The sequence below is a fragment of the Myotis myotis genome, unplaced genomic scaffold (genome assembly GCF_014108235.1).
Source record: "Myotis myotis isolate mMyoMyo1 unplaced genomic scaffold, mMyoMyo1.p scaffold_m19_p_16, whole genome shotgun sequence".
NCBI classification, from domain to species: Eukaryota; Metazoa; Chordata; class Mammalia; order Chiroptera; family Vespertilionidae; genus Myotis; species Myotis myotis.
In genome coordinates this window covers 20070373-20083701 of record NW_023416320.1, presented here as the reverse complement: position 1 = coordinate 20083701, position 13329 = coordinate 20070373, and the positions used below count along the sequence as shown (strand labels likewise).

Genomic DNA, 13329 nt, shown 5'->3' with positions numbered 1-13329 from the left:
AGGACAAATTGTGTTAATAAAAAGCATGGGGTCCTGGGGATGAAGAGAGAGAACCTAAAACCTTAGACTTAAGATCTTGGTTCTTAGTTCCTTTAGCTAAGCTCCTCTGACCTCCAATGCCGTTCAAAATTATATCTCGTCTCCGGACTCTTTATTAGTATCTGGATTCTATAACATCTACGCACATCCTTCTCCAGATTCCTGAACCCTTCTTGATGCTGGGACGAACCCTGGCATCTAAGGATAACGGTCATTGGATTTAGGGTCCCAACTAATACAGGATGATCTCCTCGTGAGATCCGCACATTAGTAATGTCTGAAAATATGCTAATTCCAAATCATGTCACATTCTGAGGGTGAAAATATCTGTTTTGAAGGGACACTAGTCAACCCTCTACACACAGGTGCTCTTGTATGGCCATTGAATGGCAAGTAATCAACTGTAAAATATGTAAGAAATAGCTGTTATTTCTAAGGAATGTGACTTTTGAAGTGACAGACATTCATGGAAACAAAAGTAAAATCATGGTGCCAAAAGGATTAGTGTTCATGTAATAAATAGAAGTTATTAAGCAATTGCAGAAAAATCGTAATTTTTAAAATAAAATTCTTGTATGCAGGAAATTCCACAGTTTTAGTCTGTTTTCCATTCTCATCAGTGACAAGAAACCATGGGTTCAACCAGAAATCTCGCCATGGCTCTGCCATTTTTTAAATGTCAACATGGACAAATTTAATTTTCACATTAGAAGGGGAGAATGCTCATTCTTGTCTCATAGATTTTCCTAAGAATTAAAGTTGATAATGTCTGCAAAGCACTTAGTACAATGCCTGGAGTTTATGGATCATTCAACAGCTGCATTCAATATTGTCTCATTGTAATAGTAAATAAATTCAATTTTGCAACTTAATAAAATATTGCTTAATTTAAATACATGCTTCTCATTCTATTCAATATAACTAATTTACCTTTACTTATCTCCATTTTTTCCAAATCATTTTTAAAACTACCATGATCAAATACTTAATTTCTTTGGACAAATACAATATAAGGTATATTATCACTTCCCAGTCATTATATTGATTTTTCTTTTCATTATTTCTTAATGTATTTAAATATAAATGTATTTTATTTTTATTTTACAGGCAACCCTCAGGCTACTTTTAGTGTATGTATATATAACCACTTCCCACTTTCCCCAGATATAGTAATTTTACTAATCTGATTTCAGTCTACTCTTATAGGAAATATTTTTACAATCTGTATGTAGAAATTATCAAAATAATATTTGCAAAGTACTTCTAACTTTATAAAATACTAGAGGCCCTGTACACAAAATTTGTGCACTCAGGGCGCGGGGTGTCCCTCAACCTGTCCTGTGCTATCTCGCAGTCTGGGAGCCTTGGGGAGCAGACCTAAGCCTTCAGTTGGACATCCTTAGCCCTGCCGTGGAGGCAGGAGAGTCTCCTGCCACCGCCGCTGCGCTCGCCAGCTGTGAGCCTAGCTTCTGGCTGAGCAGCACTCCCCCTGTGGGAGCACACTGACTACCAGGGGGCAGCTCCTGTGTTGAGTGTCTGCCCCCTGGTGGTCAGTGCACATCATAGTGACTGGTCATTCTGCCATTCGGTCAATTTGCATATTAGTTTATTATATCTGATTTTTCACATGTGTTATACATTTCATTTATTATCCACTGATTCACCCAACAAGCACTGCATTGGCTAGCATTCTTGGTACTAAGCTAGATGCTGGGAGAAAGAACTAAAAGCTATCCTCCAGTACTTACAAGCACACTAATGGAGTGTGGTCAGTGCTGCGATGGTATATGTGCTAAGTGACACAGTATTTTAAAGGTGCAGTAAATGGTTCAAAGTTGTTGTTTTTTAACATACATAATAGGGTTACAGGGGAAAAGGGAAAAATTGGGAGAGGTAACAGCAGATGCAAAGGCATGGAGGCTTACTATGACTGAAGTCTTGATTTAAAGGAGAGGGGTGACACAAGTTAAGAGCAGGGGGAAAAAAAACAACAAAAAAACAAGAGTCAGATAGTAGAGGGCTGGAAAGTCCTGCCATGGATGTGGAATTTATTCTTAAGATAATGGAAAGCCATTGAAGAATATTAGGTTAGGTATGATTTTTAACTAATTTTAGAAAGCAGCAAATTAGGAGTTACAAATACATTGGAGAGGAGTTATATAGGAGGTATGGGGATTAAGGGTTCCTAGTAATCCTTGAGAGAAGTGTGAAGGGTCTAATCTTTATCTTATAAGTGAGGTTGAAAAGAATGGAATAGCTTTAAGTGACATTAAAAAAGTGACTTAGAAAAATAAATTTAAAAAGAGAATGAAAATTGGATGTCAGTTCTCAATTAATTTAGGTGACTTCAATTCATTTAAATAGTAATTGTTCACTCTTGAAATATAACTCTCCTTATGTATGCCAATAGTTATTATCATGTTGTCTTTGGAGAAACAGCTTTATTGTAGGGTCTGGAATTTCCCAGGAGAGTCTGAAGTTAATTTTTTTCCATTTAATTATTGTCTCTTGGTTTTTGATATGTTTTAGTTATCTAAAGCTGGAAAAGAAATTATATCCAAAATTTAGTGGCTTAAAACAAAAATGGTGTTTTATCTCTCACCATTCTCTGGGCTGTCTGGGCTCTGCTGACTGGTTCTTCTCTTCTATGTGGTGTGGCCAGGGGTCACTCTGGTGTGGTCTGCTCTGCCTAACCTAGGACCCCAGCTGGGACTACAACATCCAAAATTGCTTTACACACATGTCCTGGACCTCTTCTCTGATTGCTGAAAGGCTGTGATTGGTTCAAGGAGTTTGATTTATGACATGGTGGCCAAAGGCTCCAAGACTGAAATTGGAAACTGTCAGGCTTCCCGAGAGCTAGTCCCAGAACTGGCACAGACTTCAGCTCCATTCTATTAGAAAAAGCGATTCAAACAGCCTGCCCGATTCAAGGGGGAAAAACAGACTTCACTTCTGGATGGGTGACATGAGGATGTAGGGATGGGAGGAATTATTTGGAAATGTTCTACTATACTGCATCATTGGTGCTAGCCCATTTTGCAGATCATCTCTGAACAGATATTACTTTTTTCTAATTATTATCTTCTTTGAAGTAGGTAATATAAATTTAAGGGTATATGGTAACTTATAAATGCTTACAGAACAGGTTATTCCTCAGACTAACAATTTAATATAGGCATATAAGAAATTATTTTTTCATTGCATATGCCCATGAAATATTCTTGAGACATATGGCTTAGATATCTCTATAAATGCATTAAACATCTATGCCAGGGGTGGGCAAACTTTTTGACTCGAGGGCCACAATGGGTTCTTAAACTGGACCGGAGGGCCGGAACAAAAGCATGGATGGAGTGTTTGTGTGAACTAATATAAATTCAAAGTAAACATCATTTCATAAAAGGGTACGGTCTTTATTTTTTTTTTTTAGTTTTATTCATTTCAAACGGGCCGGACCCGGCCCGTGGGCCGTAGTTTGCCCACGGCTGATCTATGCTGTTCTTTGTACATTCTCCAGTTTCAACAGTGATGATAAAATTCTTTTGCTATAAGACATACATTTTATAATAATCCCACATAGGGAGGAAAATCTCTTTATAATCTAATATTTTCTGATGAGAAACATTAAAAGGAGTGGATTATATGTCCCTTTGGCACATGTGCTGGTCAATGTTAGAAATGGGTAAAGTAGATAAAACAAATGATGGAGTTGAAGAGTCATTGATTTTGTGAGGGCAGTAAGAAACCCTCTACCTTACAACAAAAATTGTAATTGTGAGGTTCTAGAAACCTTTTATTTCTGGGGAAAGGTGATCATTTTATTTCAGAAGGACTAGAGAAGTCTATCATTCTTCCCTTTTCACTGACTCCTCATGGTCATTTAAACTGGACATCCTATATTCTAAATCAAAGAGTAGTAAACTAGTAACACTATTCAGCTCCATTGATACTAATAAATATGATACTAATAAATATATATTGCAGTTTTATAGAAAATTATCTATTTGAATGAGGCAAAGTCATATGGACTTTATTCTATATTGGTTAAGAGTCTTAAAATGAATGTAGTTTAATTTATAAACACACTGAGAAATCTATATGATACAGGTAAGCCTACAATTGAAGTAGACTGATATAAATAAACATAACCCTAAAATACATACATACACACACACACACACACCCCATGACCAGTACTACCTCCCCATTATCAAAAAAAAAAAGCAAAAGCACAAACAAATAAACAAAACTGTGTCTTTGGGCATTCTATGAATAATTTCTTTGGTTCAATTATGTTATGGATTTGGAATATTAAAACCTTTTTAACTGAATACGAGGACAATCTGGGTGTAGCTCCCCACTGCTCCTCTTTCCAGAAACACCAACCCCTTTGATAGCCAGGGTTGATTTTGTTATAATTAATAAACTATCTCTTTTCCTCCTCACCCTTGCTTCCCAAAGCTGTGTGCTCTGGTAAAGAGAGGCATCTGATCACTTCTTATTTTATATAGGAAGCTGCACTAAATATCTCAGAGCAAGGGCCATGGGTTCACTTGGCCTCTGTTTGAGATAAGGGTCTACTACCTATTAAAGCTGTGTGACCTTGAGAAATAATGTAAACTCTCTGTGCTTCTACTTCCTTTTCCGCAAAATGAGAATAACAATAGTAGGTGCCTCCGTGTGCTGTGATTAAAATCTATGGGTGGACGTCATGCACGTTACGCAATTTAGAAGAGCGCTGTGCACACATATCAATTAATAATTGCCTTTAATCTTTAAGCTTCCAGTGAATAGATACCAGTATTTGCGAAGTGCATATTGTGGTCAGGACACATTAAAATTACCCTCACTCTTCCTCTTTTCTAATTTCCTGGTGAGAGAACCTGAGGCAAAATCTTTCTCAGTCGTACTTATTTGGTGCCGTTTGCCGTTTTCAGTGCGCTCTCTTATCTTCATAATGCCCAAGCCCAACTCCGACCCTCTTTCTTAAGGATTTACTGTTTTCGTGGAGGTATTCACTCCTAGGAAATTTAGTGATCTTCCCTTTGCCAACGTAGGCCCTGCTTTGGGTTCTCGGATATTCTTTTCACAACGTATGTGTTAAATATCATTTCTCTTTTTTTTTCATCATCCTTTGAAATACTCTTTAGAAAACTGTTCTTTGGTTAATATGAAAGCTTGTATCTTGACAGTAAGTCTCAAATATATCTTCCTGCTAGCAGCCATCTGTCAGCAGGTTGGAGCTGGACTGTCACTAGCGTTAAACTGAAAGACACTTTCAGTGGCGTGAAAACCCATTCAACAACAATTTATCTCTCCCCTCCTTTTGTTCCCCTTTACTACGTCATCTGCAGAATTGAGTCCCCTAGAATGGCAATATCATCTTAGCTGTCACTCATACTCTCACTGCCTTCAAACAGTGCGTGGAAGAAAGCCTACAAGAGAATTCAGAATTCCTTGTGATTTGTTTGTTGATGTGCCAAGGGCTATAACTGCTCTTTGGAATCACAGAAAGCCTGGTTTTCACCTTTACATGCCTTTCAATGTACTGTTCCTTGTAAAGTAAATAGTGACTCTAGGCCTAAAGAAAAATCCACAGAGGTGTGGAAGAAGATAATACACAGAACCATTATTATTAGCACTAGGTTAACATGTGTAAGGTAATAATAAGAAGGAAAAAAAAAAGGAAATCATATTATTGCTGCTTGCAGTGAAGAAAAGTAAATGTCAAAAGGAAGATAAGTTGGAAAATACAACCTGAATGCCTTAAAGTCACTTTATTAGTATAGAAATATTTTCTCTGCTCTTTCCAGCTCAGCACTTTCTTGCAAAGACTTTTTAAAAATAGTATTGTTCATTAAATAAATAAGACAGGCAGCTCACGTCTGGAGGACTATAGGACACCTCTCTCTGGATTTTGTCAAGTGTGAGGAGAAGGGAGATGGAATTAACAGTACCCCCAAATATAATAATCTGGAATAATTTTATTGTCTATGGTATCTTTATTTTGTCATAAAGAAGAAGTGGTGGAAAAGCAAGTTAAATGTTAAGACACCACCAAATCTTGTATTTCTCCACTAGTACCCCAAAGCTGTAAATTCACTATAAACAGTAGAGAACATAATACCTGTTTGTATTCTTAACCATGGCAAAGCATAAGATCATTAAAGCAGTATTTATTGTCACATCACATAAATCATTTTATAATTTCTATGCTTTGTGATGATTTTCTTGTGTATTCCTCACACTAATTTTATTATTTTAGTACTTGATTGGAGAGAAGGAGTCTCCCATGCTCAATGAATGATAGTGCCTTGAACTATTGAATTCCCTTTGAATTATTTTTGCCAGAATGAATATGTCAGTTGATTATTGTGATATTGTTTAGACACAGGCTTTTAGAATGAAAAATTATGTTGTTTGAAAATAGATGCTGAGAGGATGTATAACTAAAGTCTATAAAAACAGTAGTATAAACATTAAGGGAAAGAGGTAGACTTATAATGCTCTGATGTCCTGACTTTGTTCAGGAGGTGATTAGTATTAATGTATAATTTACCCTAATAAACATGGACACACATTTTACCCTTTAGGGTTACAACTAATATAGAGGTCAAGCTTCTTGGCATTGGTTTGGGCAATGCTCTACTGGCTAGGACACCAACTGTAATTCCCAACTAAAAGCAATTAACGCAATTAAATGGCTAAAGGACTTAGACATTTGTCAAAAAAAGACATACTAAATGGACAACATGTCTAAGAAAACATGCTGAACATCACTAAATATCAGGAAATTGCAACTTCAAACCACAATGAGGTAGTCTCACGTCTGTTAGGATAGCCGTCATTCAAAACATCCCAAAGAAACAAACAAACAAACAGAAAATAAGTATTGCTGCGCATGTGGAGATTTTGCAATCCTTGTGCACCGTTGTGAGAGTGGAAAAGGATGCGGCTGCTGTGGAGAGCAACATGAAGGCTCCTCAATAAATTAAAAGCAGACTGCCCTATAACCCAGCAGTCCCGTGCATGCATAGTATTTACCCAAAGGAGTTGAAATCAGGATCTCAAAGAGAGAAATGCACTTCCATGCCCATTGACATAGTATCCAGGATAGCCAAGAAGTAGGGACAATCTAAATATCCATTTAAGGGTGAATAAAGAAACAGAGGTATACATATGCAATAAAATTAGCGTTAAAAAAAAAGGAAATTCTGTCACATTCCACAGCATGGTTGAATCTTGAGGTTATTATGCTAAGTGAAGTAAACCAGTCACAGAAAGGCAAACACTGCATTACTCCATGCCTATAAAGTATCTAAATTATTCAGATTCATAGAAGCAGAAAGTAGAATGGTGGTTGCCAGGGAATAGGATGATGGGAAGACTAGAAGTTATTGTTTAAGGGGCATAGCATTTCATTCATGCAAGATGATAAAGTTCTAGAGATCTGCTGTACAATGGACATAGAGTTAACAATACTGTACCTTTCAAAGTTGGTAAGAGGATAGACTTCATATTATGTGTTGTTTACCAAAATAAAAAAGGATATTCTGACTGTTAAGGTTTTTTACTTTATAAGTCTTTATCACATAAGCGCTATCTCTCTATAAGAAAGGTGAACTCTTGATGAAGAACAAAAAAGAGCCATGTTAATATAATTGGGCACAAAATCCAGATTGTAATAAATAAACACAAGTGTGAGAAAGGTAAAAAGTAAATATAAATGTAAATGTTGGTCTATCATGGAACTTGGTTATCACAAAGTAGAATAAAATATATTTAAGCACATCCCTTAAAATACTGTACAAATACTCTTTGCACAATTCTCTACTGTATAGGAAAGGTAATATGTGGCATCAAAAAAAAGAGCAAATATTTAAAATATATGTTGTTAATAAAACTCTTGTTGACAATGTGAACCAATTCTTATACATTGTGATTTTTTTCAAGAATAAATCAACTGTTTAATTTTAGTGGACATTAACAGTTAAGGTGTGAAAAATACAACGTGAGGCACTCAGAAACTGTTAAAGACTAAATCTATGGAAATTTGCCATGCCAATTTTTGAGACATGTTTTCCATAAACACATAGTGAATTATCTTGATTAGTTTGCTTTCATGGCAAAGTGTGCTTACCCTAATCATTCTGTAAATAATAGCGATCTGCATCTCCCTGCTTCCTCATATTGTAGCTTGTCAGTTCCATAGAGACACTCTAAGGCAGGGGTGGGCAACCTTTTTGTGAGTGCATGCCAAAACCAACAAAATCTCCTACTCAAAATCTTCTGCCTGCCAAACCTAATTTTTTGAGAACATGTTACACCTATTTGATATCTCTTAAGGTGTACGTATGTGAAGAACCTTGAAGAAATAATAAAATTCATTCGAGCGACAAAAACACAGTATATGATGATGAAAAATACATTTATTTTTTAATGTATACATGCACACTGATAGTCCGACAGAAAACTTTCTGATTCCGTTTGATACTATCAGTGGGACTTTTGCTGCTGCATCACTGATAACAGAGATTTTACATCAGGTTTATATTTCATGACCTTCAGGGATATGCACGAGCTACTACTTTCATCCATCAGGCTACTCCTATTACGAGACGTAACAAAATTCATCACTGAGAACAAAGATTCAGAATTGTAAACGGAAGATTATAAGAGAGGGTTTCGCGTGCCAGTAAAAGTTACTGGTGTGCCATGTTTGGCACGCGTGCCAGGAGTTGCCCACCCCGGCTCTAAGGTAATGTCCTTTTAATCATGATATATGTGATGAATACATGAGCAAATGTGGAAGCAAGATCATCAGAGGCTATGGGTGGAAAAGGAGATAATGCTTCACACAAACTCTAACAATCAATAGGTAGTTGTGGATTTATGAGAGCAATGAGTTACAAAGAATAAGCAATTGTTGTTTCATTCAGAAAAGGCAAACATGGATTACCAAACAATAAACAGAAACCAAAGTAATTGTGTCCAAAAAGAGAAATGAGTGTAGGTGGTGTATCCCTTAAAAAAAAAATACGTTAAGGCTATGGAGAGGCAATTCAAAAATTCGAATTATGAATGAATGAGAAGCATATGATATTTGATTTCCATAGGAATCAGAGAAATGCAAGATAAAATACATAACATTTTTTGTCTTGCAAAATTTGCCTTGTGAAAAATCTGGTATTGCCAAAATTGGGGTTGCAGGTAGGAAACACTTCATAACCTGGTAATAGCAGTAAAATTTTTTATATTTATTGAGGATCGTTTGGCTCTTTCAGTTCCATTTCTGGAATTCCATCTGAAGACTACTTCACACAAGTATACAAGGATATACATTTAAAGTTCCTCTTTACAACTTTGTAACCACAAAGAATAAAGCCTTCAATAGGAGATTTATTAAATAGATCATAGTACAGGCATACCTTATGCCATCTAGCTCTGTAGTCATTACAAAAGAATGTAGTAGAAGTGCACATGGGAATCAGCAATATTTTACAAAAATAAATAAATAGATTCAGAAAAATGTACATAGTATAACTTACTCCATATGTTAAATATATATACAATGCATAAAAATATGCCTATATAAGTGTGTGTCCAGAGGTGGCCTGGAATGATAAACACTAAGTTCATAACAATGACTAACCTTGTGAAGCATAAGTAAATGAGGGAAGATTTTATTTTAGTTTTTTTAAAAATATATATTTTCATTGATTTCAGAGAGGAAGGGAGGGGAAGAGAGAGACAGAAACATCAATGATGAGAGAGAATCATTGATTGGCTGCCTCCTGCATGCTCCCTTCCCCGGGCACGTGTCCTTGATGGGAGTCAAACTCAGGACCCTTCAGTCTGCAGGCCGACGCTCTAGTCACTGAGCCAAATCAACTCGGGCTTATTTTAGTTTTTAAAAAAATCTAGTAACTTCTGATTATTTTGTGTTGGAAAAAGTGTACTATCTTATTATGAATAATGTGATGTTCATCAAACAAGCTTAGATATAAAAAAATGAAATGAAGAATCCAGATAAAAAAGCTTGGAAAAAGGTATAATTTCTAGTTTGCCTGGAGAATAAAAAAAAAGAAAAGTAATTGAAATGCATGAATCAACAGGCCCTTGAGGAATTAATGGACAAAGCTGAGCATGTTATTTTAGGACATACGTCCTTTTTCTAAAACTGTCAGGGTTATGGGGCTTGAGAGCATATAAAACCACCCATAGATCAGTTTGCAGATGAAGGGATTCATGCCTGCGTTTAGTTATGAAGTTCAAATTGGAAGCTGTTCAGGCAGAAAACTAATAGAAACAGGTGATAGCTAATTAACCTAAGGCTTCACAGTAATTGCTCTGCAAGAAGCAATTTAAAAGGGACCTTTACCTTTTTTTACTTTGAAAATAATAAAATGCCCTATTTGACATTTGGCGTTTGAGCAAAAATACATGTATACACACAAATACTGGCTTTTAAAAAAAACGTCCACCTTATTCAACTTCTTAGTAAGTTTTTTAAAGGGCAAAAGAATCGTAAGGCCTGTGGTTCATGTCACAGTGAATATCCCAGGCTTAGAACTTTGCCCTATATGGAGATAACTGGAGTAGATTCCTGAAGTGACTATGGTTGGGAGCACAGGACTATATTGAGTCATCCAGTCCCCAGCCATAGGTCTCACCACTCGTCAGTATTGTCAGCTAGCAATGAAAAGGTGCTCTGTGAAGAGAGTGTGGGGATAACGTACAGCATCCCAAATCAGCCTCTGTCTGTCACAATCTACAATCCGGCTTGCCATCTTTCATGCAAGGTTCTTCACACTTCTTTTGTTTTTGTTTCTTTTTTAAAATTAAACTTATTAAGGTGACATTGGTGACCTAAGATTACATAGGTTTCAAGTGTATATTTCTATGATACCTGACAGTTTATTGTGTTGTGTGACCACCATATGAAGTCAAATCTCCATCTGTCACCATATTTTTGGCCCAATCACCCTTTACGACCCCCACCCCTGTTCCCTATAGTAAGCACCATACTGTTATCTGTGTCTGAGATTTTGTTTGTTTTTTTGTTCTTATTTATTCACTGTTGCTTTCAGTTTTATATCCCATATATGATTAAAATCATATGATTCTTCACTTTTTCTGTCTGACTTATTTCGCTTAGCAGGATAGTCTCAAGATCCATCCATTTTGTTGCAAATGGTAGTATTTCATCTTTTCTTATGGTAGTATTGCATTGTATATATGTACCATATCAACCATCTACAGAAGGACTTTGGTTGTTTCCATGTCTTCACACTTTTAAAAGAGATCCACCTATAAAACAAAAACTCATTTCTTCCCAGAGAGAGAAGCCCCAAGTTGCCTGCATTCTCAACAACTACTTCCAGACACAGATGCTTTGGGCAGTATGACATTCCACATTCGCCAAAGTGGCTAATTTCTTCTTCCCCGTGTTAGCTCAGTATCTCTGAATGACATTTTCATGGCACTTAAGCTTCATGTTTGACCCCAAAATGTGGAAATGATACCTGGGTAAAGAGTTCTCTAAGAGTCATACTCTCAATAATTTAGACCTCCGATAGAACTAGTATGAAATCTATAGGATGGCTGATGACAGTTGCCCAAGATTGAATTTCTCAAAATATTTTTTCTCCAACATCAGGTTTCACTTGTTGCAATTAAATTAGGATTGTGTTCATTTTGGACCAACTACTCTGGTTTATGACAGAGCAATTGCATTGATTTTTTTTTTACTTTTTACTTTTTAGGTCTGAGTCTGCTAGAATCAGTGTGGGACAGACTATCCTAAAACACATTAGTAGATTGTAGAGATATAGATACCCAAAAGAGTTATGCTTTACCGAGAAAAACTGGAGTTAATTTTTTAAGGTCCAAAGTGCACACCAAAATCATTATTTTTACCTTATTTTTCAGTAATAATTTACATTCTATATTATTTTGTATTCATTTCAGATGTACATCATAGTGGCTAGACAATCATATACTCTACAATGTGATCCCCTGATATTTCAAGTACCGACCTGGCCCAAACATAGTTACTACTATATTCCCTGTGCTGTGCTTTTTTCCCTGGGACTATTTTGTGACTACCAATTTTTAGTTCTTAATACTTTCACCTATTTCAGCAATGCAGTTATGGGAATCCAAAATTAGATTGGAAACTACCTCAGGGAAGATATCATGTTCTAGAACTGTTTGTCTGTTGAATCATGCAATAGATGATGGTTGATATGGTACATATATACAATGCAATACTACCATAAGAAAAGATGAAATACTACCATTTGCAACAAAATGGATAGATCTTGAGACTATCCAAAATAAGCAAAATAAGTCAGACAGAAAAAGTGAAGAATCATATGATCTTAATCATATGTGGGATATAAAACGGAAAGCAACAGTGAATAAATAAGAACAAAAAACAAACAAAATCTCAGACACAGATAACAGTATGGTGCTTACTATAGGGAACAGGGGTGGAAGATTTCATTTCATCTACTGGTATAAAATTACTAAACAATGTATATGACAAGTGACAAATCTTCTAGAATTTTGCTAGTTATGTCTTACCTTTTTAAAAAATTTGGTAATTTACATAGCTCTAAAATTGTCATTTCCAAAATGATTGTAGCATTGATCTTGGAAAAACAATAATAGATCTGGATTATTCTTGTTTTACATAGTGTTAATGTCTGTTTATTTGTCTTTTTGTTGCAGGATTTATTTATACATGTGGTGGCACTTTAAAAGGACTTAATGGCACTATAGAAAGCCCTGGTTTCCCATATGGATATCCAAATGGTGCAAACTGTACTTGGGTAATAATAGCAGAAGAAAGAAATAGAATACAAATTGTTTTTCAATCATTTGCTCTAGAAGAAGAATATGACTACTTATCCTTATATGATGGACATCCTCATCCCACGAACTTTCGGACAAGGTTAGTGTATTTTGAATGGAAGAATGGAGAGAAAATATTTTATGAGTAAAAGCAGTTTATCTTACAAGAGATGATTAATATTTGTGGTGCAATTATAATAAAGTCATATACACCATGTATCATTCATTTGGAAATATATTATCCCATGAATAAATTAACTCAGAATCTCTGACTTCATGATACTGGTATATTAATATTATCTTGCAAAAAAGTTAATATTAATTGAATTGTGACCTCTTTAGAGTGGCTAAAGGTATTATGTTTTTAAAAATATTTATTTAAAGGCTTCATTCTTTATGGGTATAACTTTTGATAAAGTGAATGCATAC

General features: G+C 35.6%; 1 protein-coding gene across 3 annotated transcripts in view; it reads left to right on the top strand.

The window, feature by feature from the left end:
* CSMD3 (CUB and Sushi multiple domains 3) overlaps positions 1–13329 on the top strand; it is an 872847-nt gene that overhangs the window by 80718 nt on the left and 778800 nt on the right. For all 3 annotated transcript variants that reach the window (XM_036338167.1, XM_036338166.1, XM_036338165.1), the window contains exon 2: positions 12778–13000. In XM_036338167.1, the coding sequence (XP_036194060.1) occupies positions 12778–13000 (223 nt within the window). The remainder of the gene's footprint in view (positions 1–12777; positions 13001–13329) is intronic.